The 19328-nt window shown below is 44.6% G+C and overlaps 1 protein-coding gene across 1 annotated transcript; it reads left to right on the top strand.

The window, feature by feature from the left end:
• Positions 1-11068: 11068 nt before the first annotated feature.
• LOC134957500 (Krueppel-like factor 4) lies at positions 11069-15376 on the top strand. The gene is made up of 3 exons (XM_063939473.1): positions 11069-11244; positions 13433-14414; positions 14532-15376. Exons 1-3 carry the CDS (start codon positions 11188-11190, stop codon positions 14705-14707), a joined length of 1215 nt encoding a protein of 404 aa, XP_063795543.1. The 5' UTR covers positions 11069-11187; the 3' UTR covers positions 14708-15376.
• The last annotated feature ends 3952 nt before the right edge of the window (positions 15377-19328 follow it).

Raw genomic sequence — 19328 nt, 5'->3', positions numbered from 1 at the left:
TTACTGGTTTGGCAGAGCACATCATACTTAATTCCCCTGAATCACTTCTTACACATGGATACATGTCATGATGTCCTGTATCCTGTAGTGCTACTTTGGGATTTCGGCTTCCCATTTTAAAGTTATTGTTGATGATGATTATTGTTATTTATATGGCGCCACAAGGGATCCGCAGCGCCCATTGCACAGTACACAATCAAATGAGCACACTAGAAAACAGCACTTGCAGTACAAGACAATATAGGACAGGTATAGAAAACCTAGGGTTAGGTGCCGTCAAAGGGAGTATGGCGTATAAGATAGTGTAAGTAAGAAAAGGAAAGGCACATGAGGAAAGTAGTCCCTGCTCTTGCGAGCTTACAATCTAAAAGGTGGGGGGCTAACAGACCGGAGTGCCACAGAAAGGGTAGACAGTGAGCATAGACAAGAGGGTTAGGAGGAGAGTTGGCTGGATTTGGTGAAGAATTGGGTCTTGAGAGCCCGTTTGAAGTGTTATCTCCCATTTATTACAAGATCTATTTAATTTTATTAATACCTGGCATGGTGCTGGCACCCCAGCCTCCCCATCTCGGTTTTATAGACTATTTGTACACAACCACCACAACCGTATGCCCTTTCCCGGCCCGTGAGCATGAAACGTGAAAACCTGCCTGTCTGCTTTGTTAGGTGTAATCCGCACTGTTTTAACCAGTTTGTCTGAACTTGTTTTCCAGTGTTTGGGAACAAATGTTAAATTGTCATTTGCTCCCATCCATTACCAGATTTTCATTCAAACCACACAGATCTGGCAGATATCTCCTATAGTGTATGCCCAGCTTAACTAATATTAAATGGGTCTCCAACCAATCAGCTCATGTCATTTTTCAAACAAATGACAGTAGGAGCTGATTGGTTGGAGCACCAGTTAGGATTAGTAAGGAGTGATAACGAGAATATAACTAGTTGTTAATTCTATCCCTTTGTTTATAATATCTAACTAGACCTATTATTACCTGGGCTGCTATAGGGGTATATTTATTATAAGGTTTTAGACCCAAGAATTATAATTTATCATTGTTATTCCAAACAATAGGACAGTATACATTAGTACATTCAGGCAATCTTCCCTGCGACGTGTGGAAAGTGAAACGATCGCAAACTACTATTGGGTTCTGCGTATACTGGTATATATTGTGACATGTAGCCCATAGGTTACAGCTACTGGCCCATCACTAGCCTGCTGGTTCCAAACTCCGTTATAGAACCTTGGTATATCTGACATCTTTAATGTTTTTACGGGTATTCCTCGAACAGGTGTTTGCGGTGTATATTCTGCAAATATTAAATGATAAATAGGCCCCAATAAGTGTAGCCTTATATCAGATTATTAAGTGTTTAGGGGTCTATTTACTAAGCATTAGAGAGAGATAAAGTGGACGGTGATAAAGTGCCAGCCAATCAGCTCATAACTGCTGTGTTACAGGCTGAGTTTGAAATATGACAGTTGGCAGCTGATTGCCTGGTACTTTATCTCTGTCCACTTTTATCTTTCTCCAAGGCTTCATAAATAGGCCCCTTAACTTTTTATCTTTTATATCGTGCCACAAGGGGTCCACAGCGCCTTACAAAGTTCAGAAACAGTATGAACAGAATAGTGCAAAACATTGCAGAACATAAGACTACAAGGGTATAAATATTGCTACATCAGCAGTCATAATAGCCAAATGCTAGTGAGAGCTTACAATCTCTAAAAGGGAAGGGTGCGGACAGGCAGGGGTGGCATAGAGGGGAGAGACAGTGGGTATTGACCATGGAGCTGTGGGATAGGATGAGAGCTGGAAGGCTTTGATAAAGAAATGGGTCATCCGAGCCAGAGTTCAGCTTTGAACATGGGAAGATGATGACTGCTGAGAGGTGCTATACTGAGGACTTTCTTCTTCTATAAGTCCATGCTTGGTTATACCCCTTTCACATCGCACAAATAACCCGGTATCGACACTGCATATTGCCATGTCGAAACGGGTCAGTGTGCGATGTGAAAGCACTTTGGCCGAATTAGCGGGTCGCCTGACCCGGTAATTTAACCCGGTAAAAAAAATAAGGGTGAATACCGGGTCAGGTGCAGTGTGAATGGCAGCCGTTTGAATGCGACATGGCTCCCATTCGCAGCATAGGTGGCGCAGGAGATTAGCTTATCTCCCAGCACCGCCCCCCCCCCCCCCCTCCCTGCTGCTATGGCAACCGACCTGGTATATTGCCGGGTCGGAAAGCCACCAAAGCAGAGCAAATGGCGGATCCCACCCGGTAAGGACACGTTTCTCTTACCGGGTGGGATCCGGCATTTGCGATATTAGTTGGTAGATCATACCTGCAGGACTCCGTGAGGTGAGACCGGGCCTTTCCTGTCATGCTAATTGCTAATGTATGAGCCAGAGTTTTGACCATGTAAAGTATATGAAACCTACAAAGAATATATTAGAAATATCTTCTTTGTATTATTCTAATCATTTTTATGGTCAAAACTCTGGAGTAAAAAGTCTATTGCAGGTGAGGCAGTGCCTCCCCCGCCTATCTTTTCGGCACACCTCACCAAATTTCCAGCAGCATATACTGCTGCACCCGTGTATAATGCCCATGTGTGCATATACTGCTGCACCCGTGTATAATGCCCACGTGTGCATATACTGCTGCACCCATGTATAATGCCTACGTGTGCATATACTGCTGCGTCTCTGCATAATGCCCACACATATATACTGCTGCGTCTTTGCATAATGCCCACATTTACAGTATATACTGCTGCATCTTTGCATAATGCCCACATGTATATACTGCTGCGTCTTTGCATAATGCCCACATGTACAGTATATACTGCTGCGTCTTTGCATAATGCCCACATGTATATACTGCTGCATCTTTGCATGATGCCCATGGGATCCCTCTGGCTTATATATTGTGTGTAAATCTGGCTCTGGTACTAATCAGTGCCTCCTTAGCCATTTACCTCAGTGCACGTCCCTTGCAGGACTCCTCTCTTTTGTCCTCTTTAGGCACATTAAGTTGGATGTAATGCAGTCTGAGTTCCCCGAAGGAGTGAGACGCCAGCCGATCTGACGTTTGTTTTAAAGAGGCAATCACTAACAAAGCAAAAACCATGGGGGAAATTTACTAAGGTGGGAGTTTTTTTTAGAACTGGTGATGTTGCCTATAGCAACCAATCAGAGTCTATCTATTATCTTCTAGAAGCAGCTTGATAAATGTTAAGTAGAATCTGATTGGTTGCTTTGGGCAACATCACAAGTTCTAAAAAAAAAACTCCCACCTTAGTAAATTTACCCCCATGACTTGTAAATGATTGGGACTTTAAAAAAGTCAGAGATTGGCCGGCATCCCGCCGACAATGGGTCATATTTATCAATTATCTGCGTTTTGCAGCAATATGGAATTTATATACCACCTTAAAAAACTTGGAGCGCCAAAAGGAACCCATCCCTGCAAAATGCTTGGAGTGAAGTGACTGCAGGGAGCATTTATCATAGATCGCATGTGATCTGGCCGGGATCTTTCCACCCAGGATCACATTGCTACAGTATATGCGATACTATCGGTTGGATGTAATATCCATCACATGCAGGAACAGGGACTCTGTAAGAAGCCTGTCCCTGCAATGTGCTGCAGGGCCGGTGGGGCTTCTGCACATGAGCAGTCAGACAGACCACGCATGTCCTGGCAATAGGATCGCATATTGCAATGCGATCCTGGCCGGTAAGATCCCACCCAGATCACATATAATATGCAATCTGTGATAAATGCCCCCCCCCCCCCCCCCCCCCCCCCCCATAGACTTATCTGCTGCAGTCCCTTCATGGTACATTTTGGGGATAATTAATATTTACAGGTATCCCCAGAAAATAGGTGTTTTGGGGGTACCCCCACCATCTGAAATCTTTTTTTTTTTCAGAGTTGGAGACAGTCTCCATCTCAATTAAGACCACTACCGCAATGACAATTGTGGTCACAGCCGCTGGTGGAGGGAGCTCCACTGAGCTCTCTGCACTGGATGTCCGAACGGAGAAACGTAGGACAGGAGCTGTTGTGCATAATCCCACATCCTCACATTTTGCTGTGCCGTGGGTGCCAGTTTCCTCATCTCAGCCCCGGGCATGTGTGCATAGGTTTGTATGAATGCACAGTATGTGCATGATACATTATACAGTATATGTATGTGTGCAATGTATGTGTGTGTTTTAGTTACACACCCATCTATAATATATACAAAAACAGTTTGTGTGTGTGTGTATAGGAATAGTCCCTGTTAGACTATGAGGACTGCTAGGGGGTGGGATCCCGGCGTTAGCATTGTGACCACCGGTCACACAACTACATTCCGTATGAATGCTCCAGTGCCCTTCAGGGAGTTTGTGCCTTAATATAAGCAGCAGGTTGGTGGCACGTGGAGACTTATATTGAAGTTAAGAGAGCACCGTTTCCTATCCTATATTTCGTGGGTGATGATGGGCTCACCCCGAAATGTTGGATAATAAAGGCAATCTTTTGTGCCGCCAACTTGCTGTATTTTATATATATATAGAGAGAGAGAGAGAGAGAGAGAGAAAACGCTGGTGCGGCACTTTCAATCAACGTTTCAATATATAAAATATTGTAATCCTGATGACAATATTTTATATATTGAAACGTTGATTGAAAGTATACAGCTTCCGTCTGTCATTTATACTGCCAATACGCCTGAGTGCCGCACCAGCGTTTTCTCTACATAACAACCAACGTTTCGGGGTCCTAAGATCCCTTTGTCAAGGCGTGATCTTAGGACCCCGAAACGTTGGTTGTTATGTGACCATTGTTATTCTTTGATTCAATACACGTTTGTTGATGTATTCTGACGGAGTGCCGCTGCCTTCTTTCTACTATTTACTGCATCATCTGTTGCGGAGGGCACCCGGAGTTGCAACTTTTCATTGGGAGTGCCGAGCATTTCTGCACTGTATATATATATATATATATATATATATATATATATATATATCTCCAAAGGGGAGCAATGAAAGGCACTCTAGAGGACAAAATACTCAGACAGATAAATGGTCCTGTGTCAACGTTTCGGAGCTTACGCCCCTTTATCAAGACATAAAGGGGCGTAAGCTCCGAAACGTTGACACAGGACCATTTATCTGTCTGAGTATTTTGTCCTCTCGAGTGCCTTTCATTGCTCCCCTTTGGATTTCTATGTTTCCGTGGACTATGGCACCGGGGCCTGTTGCGCTATACCGTCTGAGTGCCGGCCGATAAGGGACTTTACATATATATATATATATATATATACGCAGAATCCCAACACCTGGGAGTTAAGTGTCCTAACCCTCCATACCTGCAGCCTCACCTTAACCCTCCAATCCCTGCAGCCTAACCCTCCCTCACCCCATTCGAACCCTAATCCTCCCTATTTAGTGCCTAGCCCTCCCCCCTTAGTGCCTAACCCCAACCCTCCCTCCCAGCAGCCTAAACCTAACCTCCAACCCGCCCACTTCCACTCTCCGCGGCTTAACTCTCCGGTGGCCCAGCACACAGATGTCCAGGATCCCAGCAGTCAGTATTCCGGCGCCGGGATTGTGATCCTATTTGGGATGCCAACGCCAGTATTCCAAGCAGTGTAGGGATTCCGGCGTAGGTATTTGGACTGCCGGGATCCTCACCGGATCCTGTGCTTACCATGTTGCTAGTAATGGCAATAATCATAATGATGCACCAACACATATGCCTTTCATGTCACCCTTTGTCACAGTGTGCCGGGAAAGCTAGGGGCACCAAACTCAGATTATATTCTCCCCCCCCCCCCCCCCCCACACACACACACACACACCCACCCAACCTAAAAACATTCTGACGCCCCTGATCGTAACTATATCCCATCAAATTCCACTAAGATATTTAACATGTACTATAATACTAGTTAGTTCTTAGTATGCCAACAATGGCACCAAAACTTTTGGGTTTGGCCACCAGCTGCTGTTTTGGGTCTTAGGACACGTTCTGCAATGTGCTATCCTGTAAGTCACTTTTTTTTCTCTTGTTTTGTTCATACTGTTCCTGTTTATGTACTTTGTAAGGTGCTGCGGAACCCCTTGTGGTGCCATATAAATAAATGATGATAATAATAACAAGTGTATGCCCTGTATATTCAGTTTGATTTGTTATGGATTACTTTCTTAGTTGCTAGTTGTATTTTTACTTTTTTGTGTTGGGTTAATTTACATCATTATGATGACTGTAAAAAGCTATTTGGCACTCTCTTTCCACTTAAATATAGGCTGGGATTCACTTGCAGCTTGTTTGATTTCACCAGTACAGCTTTGACTTTGTGCATTTGAACCTGAAGTGCTGTGGAATGGATGCATGGCTGTAACTAGGGCTGGGACACAGAGTTGAAGGGGTGGCACGATCGCTCCCCTGTGGCACCAGCATTTGGCTTGCATTGTGGCTTGAGAGCACCCTGCAGCCTAGAGAGTTGCCTAGATTGTACTTTGATGAGTGGGGCAGTACGTTGAGCTGTGGTGCCTGACACACTCTCGACAGTGCTCCGATCATTTTTAAATTGAAAATGAAAGATAGCACAACTGCCAATCCACCGAGGTTGGTGACCCGAGCTGCAACTGGCATATGGGGCATGAGCTCCACCTTGTCCACCCTTACTATGCCCCTGATTTTGACGCTCTGGGTACTCCGCTACATCCTAGTCCTGGCGGTGGCCCCCCACCCCCTTAACATGTTGTCATATGTTCGAGGGCTGTGACCCTGCTTCTGCCATGGCCCTGACTTGGGGTCCAATTATCAAACAATATTTACAGCTATTTACCCCATTTTCGGGGTTAGCCACAAATATGAAGTATCCCCCAAATGTATGTAGAAGGGACTGCAGCAGATATTACCAATACCTGCTGCGATCCCTCCATTCCCACCGCCAGCCGCACCCCCCATAGGTTACTATGGGAGTTGCAATGCTGACAGATTTATCAATTTCTGGATTGCGAAACGTTCCCGATATCGCCCCCTGCAGTTACCGCCACCTGAAGATGGCTGTAGTCCGCTGTAGCCTATGTGTTACACACCACATTCCTAGCCGGCAGAGGGTTCCCTCCCCGGAAGTGGCTGCTGTGCGGTCAGCGGAACCGCGTATGCACAGAAGACCTGGCAGTCGCTACAGGGGGTTGTGTCTATGTTGCCTTCGTGCAAAGGACCTGGACGTGACAAAACGAGTGGGCAGAAGAGAACTTCCACCCTTACAGCTCCTAAATGTTTCCTTCGTTCTCCGTCCGTTTGGGGTATTTTTTTTTTCTATGCAGCATTGGACCCTCGCGGGCTTGCTTCGCTCGCCACGCATCGGGCACGGTGGCTCGCTCCGCTCCGCTTCGCTCGCCACACTTTTCTATTCCAAATAGATTGGGACATGGACCCAGGGGGTTATGGGAAAGGTCCTCTGCACGAAGAGAATCTAGACGCTACCCGCTACAGAGCCCCTGTCCCTGTGAATTTTCATTGATACATGCCGCTGTTGTCATCGCATTCTGCAATGCAGAGCTGTCGCTCTGCCCCTTGACACCCGGTGCGACGGGCACAAAATGGGGGGGGGGTTTCACGGGATATGGGGGTGTCTTAGTGGGACGTGGGCGTGGCTAGCCGTCCCGACCCCCATTTTCATCACACTGGATGTCCGGGGGGGAGCGGCCTGTCCCGGGGACTGCTCTTGCTGCAGTGCCAGCTCCTGTAATGTTACAGTGCAGCACCTGGCTCCTGTCACTTTGCTGTTACCTCTCGGCGGGTGACACCCAGGTGAGGGCCGTACCCCCCCTCCCCTTCTGATGCCACTGCTGCAGTGCAATCTTGGTGGCTAATATGCCAACATCACATTGCAAATACAATCAATGATAAATGTGACCCTTGGATGGTTAGAAAAGACGCACTCTCTGTACCTCTTCGCGGGTGGCAAAAGAGCTGTATCCTTACAATATGGCGTTACGTAGCAAGCAGGACTTATCGCCATGCAAAGTGGTTGGAAGTCACTTGTAGAGCAGATCACATAGAAAACTGTAAATTACAAAACAAGTGATCTCTGAACAAATAACTAAAAACCGCCCACGCAGCATAACCCTAAAGCTCAACGCAGAAAGCCTGGGAGTGGGAATATCACCGTGGAATAAATGTGTAAAGTGAACAAGCAGGTTGGTTTACTGAGCTGCCATCTGCAGAATATATATTTATCTGGTACATGAACAGGTTTCTACCGGAGAGAGACAATGTGACCTATATCCCCTGCTCCTGGTTGCATTAGTGAGAGGCACTAAACAAAATAATGATGCTTAACGCACACACCCTGGAATAAAATCTAAACACCCGTCTGCAGGAGGTTTATTGCGTTGTTATTTTTTTTGCAGGAAACAAATGTTCTCAAATTATTATTTTTTTTAAACATTAAATACACTAAACTCCTGTAGATATACTTCAGTCCACAATATGTGGTATATTTCTAGATAAAATATGTTCTGCACTAGAAAGAAGCACATATAAATGCCACACAGATAAGGCCTGGATGGTTAGAGGGCCAGAAAATTCTGGTGCAGCAGGAGGCGTCTGTAGGACATAGTTGCAGACCCTGGACCCGTCATGCCTTCAAAGTGGGGCAACACGATAGGACAAGGTTTCTGAAAAGAGGGAAGAACTTTCTGTTTAACAAAGCTATTAAATGTGATCATACATGGATTAGATAAATGGGGCTTAAAGTCACTTTCACCCCAGAAAGGACAACTCTCTGCTGTCCTGTATCTACTAAAGTAATCAATAAATCTGTCTGGCCTTGATACCAAAATTGAATGCAAACTGTTTTTAATATGTTTACAAAAATGAGTAGTCCTTTCATAATACACCGAAACTAGGATTTCTGTCACCCGAGTCATGGTAGTAATTTGGCGCCCCCCTCACTTTAGCACCCAGGGTACGTGACCCCTTAGCTACCCCCCTAGTTGCGGCCATGAATACACCCATGTGTATGTTGGTGGGATTTATGATGTGTTATCATACAGGTCTGAGTACAAATGCTTCCAGGTTAAAATGTAAGCTTGGCAGCACCAAGGGCAACCCAAAACTGCTCAGGGAGCAAAAAACCCCTTGACAGCCCTCCACCCAATAGGTTGGTCTCCCATAGTCACATATGTGGGTTGGCTTTTTTCTCTACACCAGGACTGCATTTAAGTCCAGTCTGGACCTACAATATGTGGCAGTAGGCTAATTATTAATATGGCTTTCGTTGGTGCGCATGTTGCCCAGCCCACCATTGTTATTCGTTCCAGAGAGGTGACAGAAACTGCTAATGTCCCTGCATTCAGGATTCCAACACAGGGACTGTTTTCAAAACGGATTTATTGTTCCGAGTCTTTGGTGATCTATAGGAGAAACAAAGATGTGTTGTGTGTACATAAAAACGTGGCCCCTCACTGTGATGTGTTGGATGGAGCTGGATCTCAACTCGCTAATTGCCGCACATGTATATTCTGTTCATAAATCTGGTTATCTGGTAACGTTCCTGAGCAATAGGCAATGCATAGAGATTACTTTATCTATTAACTGAGGATGAGGGTTTGTGGAACATCGCCACCCACTGGCGAAATTATCCTAAAAAATATAGAAGATTGTATTTGTTTGGTGCACTCGGATATATTATTATCAATAAATTTATACTTATTTATGCCCAAAAAAAACACATATTTTGTGTATTTGTATATATAATATAAATGATTGAAAAAAATAATATATATTTTTATTTGTGTATATATTATATATATGCATGCGTACTACGTGTGTGTGTGTGTGTGTGTGTGTGTGTGTATGTGTGTATATATATATATATATGTGTGTGTGTGTGTGTATACTGTATGTATATATATAAACTGTATGTATATATATATATATATATATATATATATATATATATATATAATTACACACTTTAAGGTGATACGGGAGAGGACTGTGAGACAGGAAGTTTTTTTAAATGTTGATTTGTAAAGATATTTATACAGGGATCGGTGTGCAATCCAGGTGGATGGGATGGGATGCCGGCGGTCACAATCCTGACACCGGCATTATGATAGTCACGATCCGATAGGGGTGAGATAAGTATTCCACCTGCAGGAGTTATCACATGGTATATGGATAATGTGGTATATAGGGCACCCTGGGATACAGCCAGGGGAAGGGTCTGGGGGAGATGTGACCATTGCTGGGTGCATCGCTGTGATATGAGCAGCTCGCATCCCCCGATGTATGACGGAAAGTGAGATAACGGCGCAGTTCTGGGAATGAGACATCGCTCCCCGGACAAGTCTTATCTGCTCTGACAGGCTGCGCCCTGTGCAGAGGCTCCTTCTGTGTCACCCTCTCCCTGCACCTCTGCAGTCACATAGTAATGATGGCCCCCCTTCCGCAGGGGATTCTGCTTTCTGTTACCCAGATCTCTGCTGCTTGTTGGAGAGATAAGTCTCCCAACTGGATCCATTTACTAGGAAGAAGTCTCCATAAGGAGATAAAAAGATGTACAAATTCTTATATTGTGTATGTACGTGTGGGTGTATGTATGTATGTATGTATGTATATATATATATATATATATATATATATTAGATAGTTAGTTATTTAGAGAGAGAGAGAGAGAGAGAGAGAGAGATATTTATAGATATATGCATACAGATATAGATATATATATATATATATATATATATATATATATAATTTCAAGATGGACCATTATACATAAAATCAAGTTCATTATTTAATTAGAGAGTATTCCTGTGTCAGAGACTCTAGTACTAGTGTGTAGTGAAGTTGCAGTGTGTGGTGCGAGTACTCGGGGCAGATCCACGCATGTGCTGCTGTTATTACAGGGTAATGAGATGTGACAGCAGCCTGGGGCTATGGGTGGGGCTACACTATATGTATAAAGACAGTGGGCAGCCAATCAGGTGAGACTACTCATGCATATCAATAGAGCTGGCGGCCAATCATCACAAGGCATGCACCATAACAGGCAGCAGTCACCTCAGAATCAGATTAGTTGTTTAAGAAAGTTTGTGGATTTAGCAGGAGGACACAGCTGCCCCCTGCGCCCCAGTCACCCGCCTGCCTGGCGTGCCCGCTCCAAGGATGACACTGGCATTCTCCAGCCTGCAGCCAGCTGAGAACAAGCTCGGAACAGTCTCGGTGAGTCTCCTGCTACTGGCTGGGGGGAAAGTTACAGCTTCTCACACTTGTGTCACTTGTTACATTGTATCCAGCGGTGATCTCACAGATTCCTTATTCCAAGGGGATGTATCCAGTGAGTGTGTTACATTGTATCCAGAGAGTGTGATATAGGGGTCAGTGTGTTACATTGTATCCAGAGAGTGTGATATAGGGGTCAGTGTGTTACATTGTATCCAGAGAGTGTGATATAGGGGTCAGTGTGTTACATTGTATCCAGAGAGTGTGATATAGGGGTCAGTGTGTTACATTGTATCCAGCGGTGATCTCACAGATTCCTTATTCCAAGGGGATGTATCCAGTGAGTGTGTTACATTGTATCCAGAGAGTGTGATATAGGGTCAGTGTGTTACATTATATCCAGAGAGTGTGATATAGGGGTCAGTGTGTTACATTGTATCCAGCGGTGATCTCACAGATTCCTTATTCCAAGGGGATGTATCCAGTGAGTGTGTTACATTGTATCTAGAGAGTGTGATATAGGGGTCAGTGTGTTACATTGTATCCAGAGAGTGTTATATGTTAGTGTGTTACATTGTATCCTGCAGTGATCTCAGAGATTTCTTATGGACAGGTGATGCAGCCAGAAAGTGTGTGTTATATTAGTCAGTGTGTTACATTGTATCCAGCAGTTACAGATGCACCCAGAGAGTGTGTTATAAGAGTCAGTGTGTTACATTGTATCCTGCAGTCACAGATGCACCCAGAGAGTGTGTTATATTAGTCAGTGTGTTACATTGTATCCAGCAGTTACAGATGCACCCAGAGAGTGTGTTATAAGAGTCAGTGTGTTACATTGTATCCTGCAGTCACAGATGCACCCAGAGAGTGTGATATAGGAGTCAGTGTGTTACATTGTATCCAGCAGTTACAGATGCACCCAGGGAGTGTGATATAAGAGTCAGTGTGTTACAGTGTATCAGAGTTGGGTCAGTGTTACAATGTATCGGTTCAGACTCCTTAGTAAATAGTTACATTGCAGCCTCCGGAGCCCGGGCTGTGTGTCCTGCTATAGAGCCGGGCAGTGTCCCGGGAATGTGTGTCTCAGGCTGGGGAGGAAGAGACTCCTGAGCGGGCTGTGATGTGTTTGTACAGCGGCCGCACTGTTTGTTATATGACTATTAGGAGATGAACCCGTTTTACAGGTTCCCAGTAATAATAACGCAGAGACCTGTGCTGGACACTGCACCACGTCCTGCTGTAAATCTCATTTACAGTCTTTATTAATGAAATAAAAATTACAATACAAATGTTTTGCCCTCTTTTATGTTGTCTATTAATACTTTTGTTTATTTTGCAACTTGTGGTTTTGAAAACGGAAATGTAAAGCATTAGGGTCCTACTGGGAGTAAAGGTCTAAATTCATGTTTATTTATATTTATCCTATGTATATTGTTTGTTTATATTATTTCTATAGTTTGGGATAGACACGTAACCTCTGTGTGTGGGGGCACTCTTATATGATAATTTCATGTAAATTGTTTTACACTTTATAAGTATGTATTCAGAATAATGTTTACATGTTACACAGTGAAAGGAAGTGGGTAAGTGATCGCATGCAGATGATTTATCCAATGAATACAGAATTAATTAATTGGATAAAACATATGCATGCCATCACTTACCCACTTTCTTCTGTTGTGTAATGTATGAAGAGAGAGATGAGGTAATGCATACTAATAGAGTTTTTCCTTTTTTATTTTTTTATTTTTAAATGAATTTATCATGAGTGCCCCAACACACAGTCTACTTACCTTTCCCAAACTATACCTGTTTCTTTGTCTCTTGGGAGCACCACCAACAGAGCTATTACCACAATTATAATTAGTGTATATTTCTTCATATGTTGGTATGTAATTAACTTTGAATCTTGTTGAGTTATATATATATATATATATATATATATATATATATATATATATATATATATATAAAATCTGAATTAGGGGTGTAATATCTGTGCTGTACCTATAGCATACTATTTATTTATTCTATTTGTTTTTTTCTTCTTCTACTTCTGCTGCTGCTGCTTCTTCTTCTTCTTCTTTTTCTTTTATTATTATTATTATTATTATTATTATTATTATTATTATTATTATTATTATTATTGTTGTTGTTGGTCTTGTTCTGACCTCTCTGTCCCCCCCAGGAGCTGAGTATGGAGGACATGGGCTACATTATGATCGATTCCTGCAGCATCAAGAAAGAGGAGGATGATCTGGGAAAGTTCGTGGATTTGGATTTTATTTTGGCCCACACTACCAGCAACCAGAGTGGGGGCAGCTCGGGCCATGGGGGCACCTACCCCCTGCCAGAGACCCCCGAGAGCTGCAGCACCACCTATGACAGTGACGGCTCGTACCCTGCCAGCAGGAAATACCGGGCGGGCAGCTTTATTGGGAGCCCCCAGCACAGCTATGTGGCAGAGCTGCTCACCCCAGATGTGCCCTGCATGGATGCACCCCCGGAGTACGGACTGAAGCCCCTGCACAGCCGCCATTACACCGAGCTACGGGTGACCGGCCTGGATGCCCCTCTGCACTTATCCGTGGAGCAGATCCAGCAGCTGGGGGCCAACATCAAGAAGGAGAGACCCGAGCAAGCCTGCATGCTGAGCACCCCGTCCCCCGGCTCCCCCGACTGCATGGGCCCCATGATGGAGCACAAGGGGGGCGGCATAATGCACCTGCAGGGCCAGCTAGGGGGGCACACGTATGTCCAGCACAGGGTCAGCCCCACAGAGGAGATGTCCCTGAGTGACTGTCACGTTATGCAGGACCTGCACTGCCTCCCCATCATGCCCACCATGGGCCAACAGCACTACCAGCTGGCCCAGCCTTACCCCCCGCACTTTGCCGGCCAGGCAGCAGCACAGTTCCACGGACAGTTTGGTGTTTACAGGGAGCACATGAAGGTCCACCCGGCCATGCACGGCATGATCGTCACCCCTCCATCCTCCCCATTGCTGGAGTTCTACCCGGCCATGAACCCCCCTGATGACTGCAAACCCAAGAGGGGCCGGAGATCCTGGGCCCGCAAGAGAACGGCCACCCACAGCTGCGAGTACCCTGGATGCGGCAAAACCTACACCAAGAGCTCCCACCTGAAGGCGCATATGCGCACACATACAGGTAAATGCCAGGTTTTCTAGATGTGCCCCAGATGGCTATGCCCAACCCTGACTCACCCCCATCTCCCCGTCCTACCCACCCCATGTAACTAATATGTTCTTGTCTTTCTTCCCCCAGGTGAGAAGCCATATCACTGCAACTGGGAGGGCTGCGGCTGGAAATTCGCCAGATCGGACGAACTCACTCGCCATTTCCGCAAACACACTGGCCACAGACCTTTCCAGTGCCAGCTGTGCGAGAGGGCTTTCTCCAGGTCCGACCACCTGGCCCTGCACATGAAGCGACACATGTGACACCTCAGAGACACTGCCTATACACAGAGGACTTCATTTCTTACAGGGGTGTATATATGGCTGTACAGTTTGCTATTTAAAGAGGCACCTGCTCAGCAGATGACAGAGGAAATCTATAAATTTATATAATATAAAAGTATGCAGAGGATCCGCCTATTCCCTGCGTTTTGTACAATATTTGTAATTTAGCTTCTTGCGTTTTTGTAAGGTAAATTGAAGTTTTTACTTTGCTGATCTGGAAGTTTCAGCTACTTTTTATACTCTTGATTATACTTAAAGAGTCTAGAAAGCCGGGGGTGGGAATTGGGGCCCAGGACTTTTGTGGGTTATTTGTATTTGATGAAAGTATTCTGAAAGCGCTGCTCTAACCCTAATGTGCAATTACTGTCAGTCTAATGAGCGCTTCTCATGGGGCGCTACAGGTAGCAGAACAGCGCCACCTAATGGACAAACTGGATGTGTGCACTGCATAGAACTTTTTACATATTCAAGAAACGTCGCATTATTGCAGACAAAGGTGATCTATTATTAGTTTATTTTTTGTACAATACTTCTTGTTTCATCCACTATTCTCGCTCTTTTCCCTGTGGAAGGGAAACCAGGTACCATTGGCACTGCCTCATAATACATTTTGTAAATATTTGTACAATAAAACCGTGTTTGTCACTATTTGTTTCTTAGCTGTCTCTTAAGTGGTTATACAAGCTGACTTCTGAGAATGGTATACGTGTATTCTTATTGTATTCTTATGTATATTTGCATACAGGCTATCTTAGTGAACTCCTAGTGTAAACTGATTTATTTAATTACAGTCTAAGGTGATTCTGACCATCAACCTTCGCAACCTCTGTTGATAGGCACCCCCCAAACTTTACAGCCCAGTAATGCCAATATCTCTCTTTGCCCACAGTATAAAATCACATCATAACTGACAGAGAATTAACACAGTATAAATTCACATGGTCACTGACACAGGATAACCGTTTTAATATATGTACATACCCAGGACTTTATTGTAAATATACACTAACACTATTAATACATGAGTCAATCCATCTCTAACTACTGTGTCTATGATAAGTCAGGTGAGTTTTTCTTTTTGCCCATCTGTGCGGCAAAGGGCACTGATTGTATACATTTGGGAACACTGGTGGAGGCTACACTCAGGTGAGAATTAGGCAGGGGTACCCAGGCTTGGACTGGCCCACAGTGGTACAGGGGAAACCACCGGTGGGTCCCACTGCCTGAGGGCCATCCTCCTGCTCTAAGGATCAGGTTCCAGACTGTGCACTTGAATTATACATTATACATATGTTACTTATACAGGACTGTGATGTATTTTCTACAGTGCATTGCTGATAAGTAATCTGGTACATTATCATGCATGCAGCAGCTGAATTTACTGTATATATTTATGAAAGGGCCCAGGCGTTGCACTCTCTAAATCAAACCAATGAGGTGGCAGGCCACACCCCCTCTGCAGACTGATCACACCTCTAAACATGGCCCCTACCACTGCATTCCCCCAGTAGGCCCTACATTCCCCAGTCCGACACTGGGAGTACCTGTGGCTTCTATGGGGTAAGGTTCCCCCATTTACTGAATGCAGAACAGACCTCCTGCCACAGCTTCTCCTTTGTGGGAAAGTTCTATTCCTACATGTGCCTTCCCTATAGACACATTATGCCCCCGTATTGGACATGAGCCGCACTGCCTGCATCTGGCCATACAGTAGATGGACCCGCAGCCTGCATATAATAAGTGCAGGTCACTCAGGTCAGGTATCTCTGTAGGCAGTGACCAGAGGTGTGCTCACCACCAGAGACAAGAGTGGAATCTCACTCACTAGAGATCTGTGGGGAGGTCCCATGGACGCAGAACACGCAACTCTCCTAGTACAAGAACTGAACATAGAAAGTTACTCTCAGCAGGACACATATGCTAGAAATTAGTTCTGGCAAAGGAGATACTGCAACCTGCATATTGGCCGAGGGGAAGAAACATTTTCCTGTATTGTTATTAATATCAATAGTTATTATCAATGATAAAACACAGAAAGAAAATGAGCCCAACTGTGCAGAGAACTCCCAATTTTCCCAAAGCTCCAAAATGTATAAAAAGACTGAGTAGAGCCGGGAAATGTCCTGTGTCAGGTTATATAATCAGCCATTGTGCTGCGGGCACTGGGATAATCTATGTGGCAGCTTCTAACCAGCAAGGAGAATTACTGTAAACTGTCCACAGACGTACAAGTTTATTCCTCTGGCCCAGGGCCGGCAAGAGGTGGGGGGGTCAAAGGGGACACCTGTACCGAGCCCAAGGGATACACCACTTGGTGCCCAGCAGGGATGATCCGTCTTGTCCAAATAGGGCAGCGAGCTGTAGGTGGTGTGGGCGCAGCCTCAGAGGACAGGAGCCTCTCACACACAGTGACTGTGCCCTGCACCAGCCTCTTCTTGTGGGGTGTGAGGGTCACATGGTATCTGCTGTGCGGTGTTCGGGTCTGGGTACTGGGGAGTGTAGCGCAGGTGAGTCTCTCCCCAGGGTAAAAGTGGAATGGTGAGGAAATACAGGGCTTCGGGATTGAGTGGGGGAGCTGGGAATGCAGAATGGAGTCATTGGGGAGAGACAGACTGTGGGGTGTGTGGGAGGAAGGAGAGAGGGAGCAAAAGACTGGTGTGGAGAGATATACATATTTATATACGTGTATAGATAAATTAATAAATCTATATTCATTTATTAACAGCCTCTTATATAGTGCAGTAAATTTCATTGAGTATATATATATATATATATAGTGCATCCGGAAAGTATTCACAGCGCTTCACTTTTTCCACATTTTGTTATGTTACAGCCTTATTCCAAAATGGAATAAATTCTTTTTTTTCCGTCAAAATTATACACACAATACCCCATAATGACAACGTGATAAAAGTTTTTTTGAGATTTTTTGCAAATGTATTAAAAATAAAAAACTAAGAAATCACATGTACATAAGTATTCACAGCCTTTCCCATGAAGATCAAAATTGCGCTCAGGTGCATCCTGCTTCCACTGATCATCCTTGAGATGTTCCTATAGCTTAATTGGAGTCCACCTGTGGTAAATTCAGTTGATTGGACATGAGTTGGAAAGGCACACACCTGTCTATATAAGGTCCCACACTTGACAGTGCATGTCTGAACACAAACCAAGCATGAAGTCAAAGGAATTGTCTCTAGACCTCTGAGATAGGATTGTAACAAGACACAAATCTGGGGAAGGGCACAGAAAAATATCTGCTGCTTTGAAGGTCCCAATGAGCACAGTGGCCTTCATCATCCATAAATGGTAGAAGTTCGAAACCACCAGGACTCTTCCTAGAGCTGGCCAGCCATCTACATTGAGTGATCGGGGGAGAAGGTCCCTAGTCAGGGATGTGACCAAGAACCTGATGGTCACTCTATCAGAGCTACAGCATTCCTCTGTGGAGAGGGGAGAACCTTCGAGAAGTACAACCATCTCTGCAGCAATCCACCAATCAGGCATGTATGGTAGAGTGGCCAGACGGAAGCCACTCCTTAGTAAAAAGCACATCGCAGCCCACCTGGAGTTTGCCAAAATGCACCTGAAGGACTCCCAGACCATGAGAAACAAATTTCTCTGGTCTGATGAGACAAAGATTGAACTCTTTGGGGTGAATGCCAGATGCATGTTTGGAAGAAACCAGACACCGCTCATCACCTGGCCAATCCCAATCCCACAGTGAAGTATGGTGGTGGCAGCTTCATGCTATGGGGATGTTTTTCAGCGACAGGAACTGGGATACTAGTCAGGATAGCGGGAAAGATGAATGCAGCAATGTACAGAGACATCCTGGATGAAAACCTGCTCCAAAGTGCTCTTGACCTCAGACTGGGGCGACGGTTCATCTTTCAGCAGGACAACGACCCTAAGCACACAGCCAAGATATCAAAGGGGTGGCTTCAGGACAACTCTGTGAATGTCCTTGAGTGGCCCAGCCAGATCACAGACTTGAATCCGATTGAACATCTCTGGAGAGATCTGAAAATGGCTGTGCACCGACACTTCCCATCCAACCTGATGGAGCTTGAGAGGTGGTGCAAAGAGGAATGGGTGAAACTGCCCAAAGATAGGTGTGCCAAGCTTGTGGCACCATATTAAAAAAGACTTGAGGCTGTAATTGCTGCCAAAGGTGCATCAACAAAGTATTGAGCAAAGTCTGTGACTACTTATGTACATGTGATTTCTTAGTTTTTTTACTTTTCACGTTGTCATTATGGGTTATTGTGTGTAGAATTTTGAGGGGGAAAAATGAATTTATTCCATTTTGGAATAAGGCTGTAACATAACAAAATGTGGAAAAAGTGAAGTGCTGTGAATACTTTCCGGATGCACTATATATATACCTAGGCTCTACCTATATATATATATATATATATATATATATATATAGGGGCCCAAGATTTCTGTTGCCAGCCCTTCTGTGGCCAATCATGGCCCTCTATATAATTCCATCTTGACAGATCAAACTTTAATCAACTTTGTATTTTAAATCATATCCCAATTATTATTTTAATATGTTGCCTTTTGGTGGAAATATAGCAGCTATTAGAGCAGC

Source organism: Pseudophryne corroboree, chromosome 9, assembly GCF_028390025.1.
Source record: "Pseudophryne corroboree isolate aPseCor3 chromosome 9, aPseCor3.hap2, whole genome shotgun sequence".
NCBI lineage: Eukaryota > Metazoa > Chordata > Amphibia > Anura > Myobatrachidae > Pseudophryne > Pseudophryne corroboree.
This window is presented reverse-complemented; position numbering and strand designations above follow the sequence as displayed.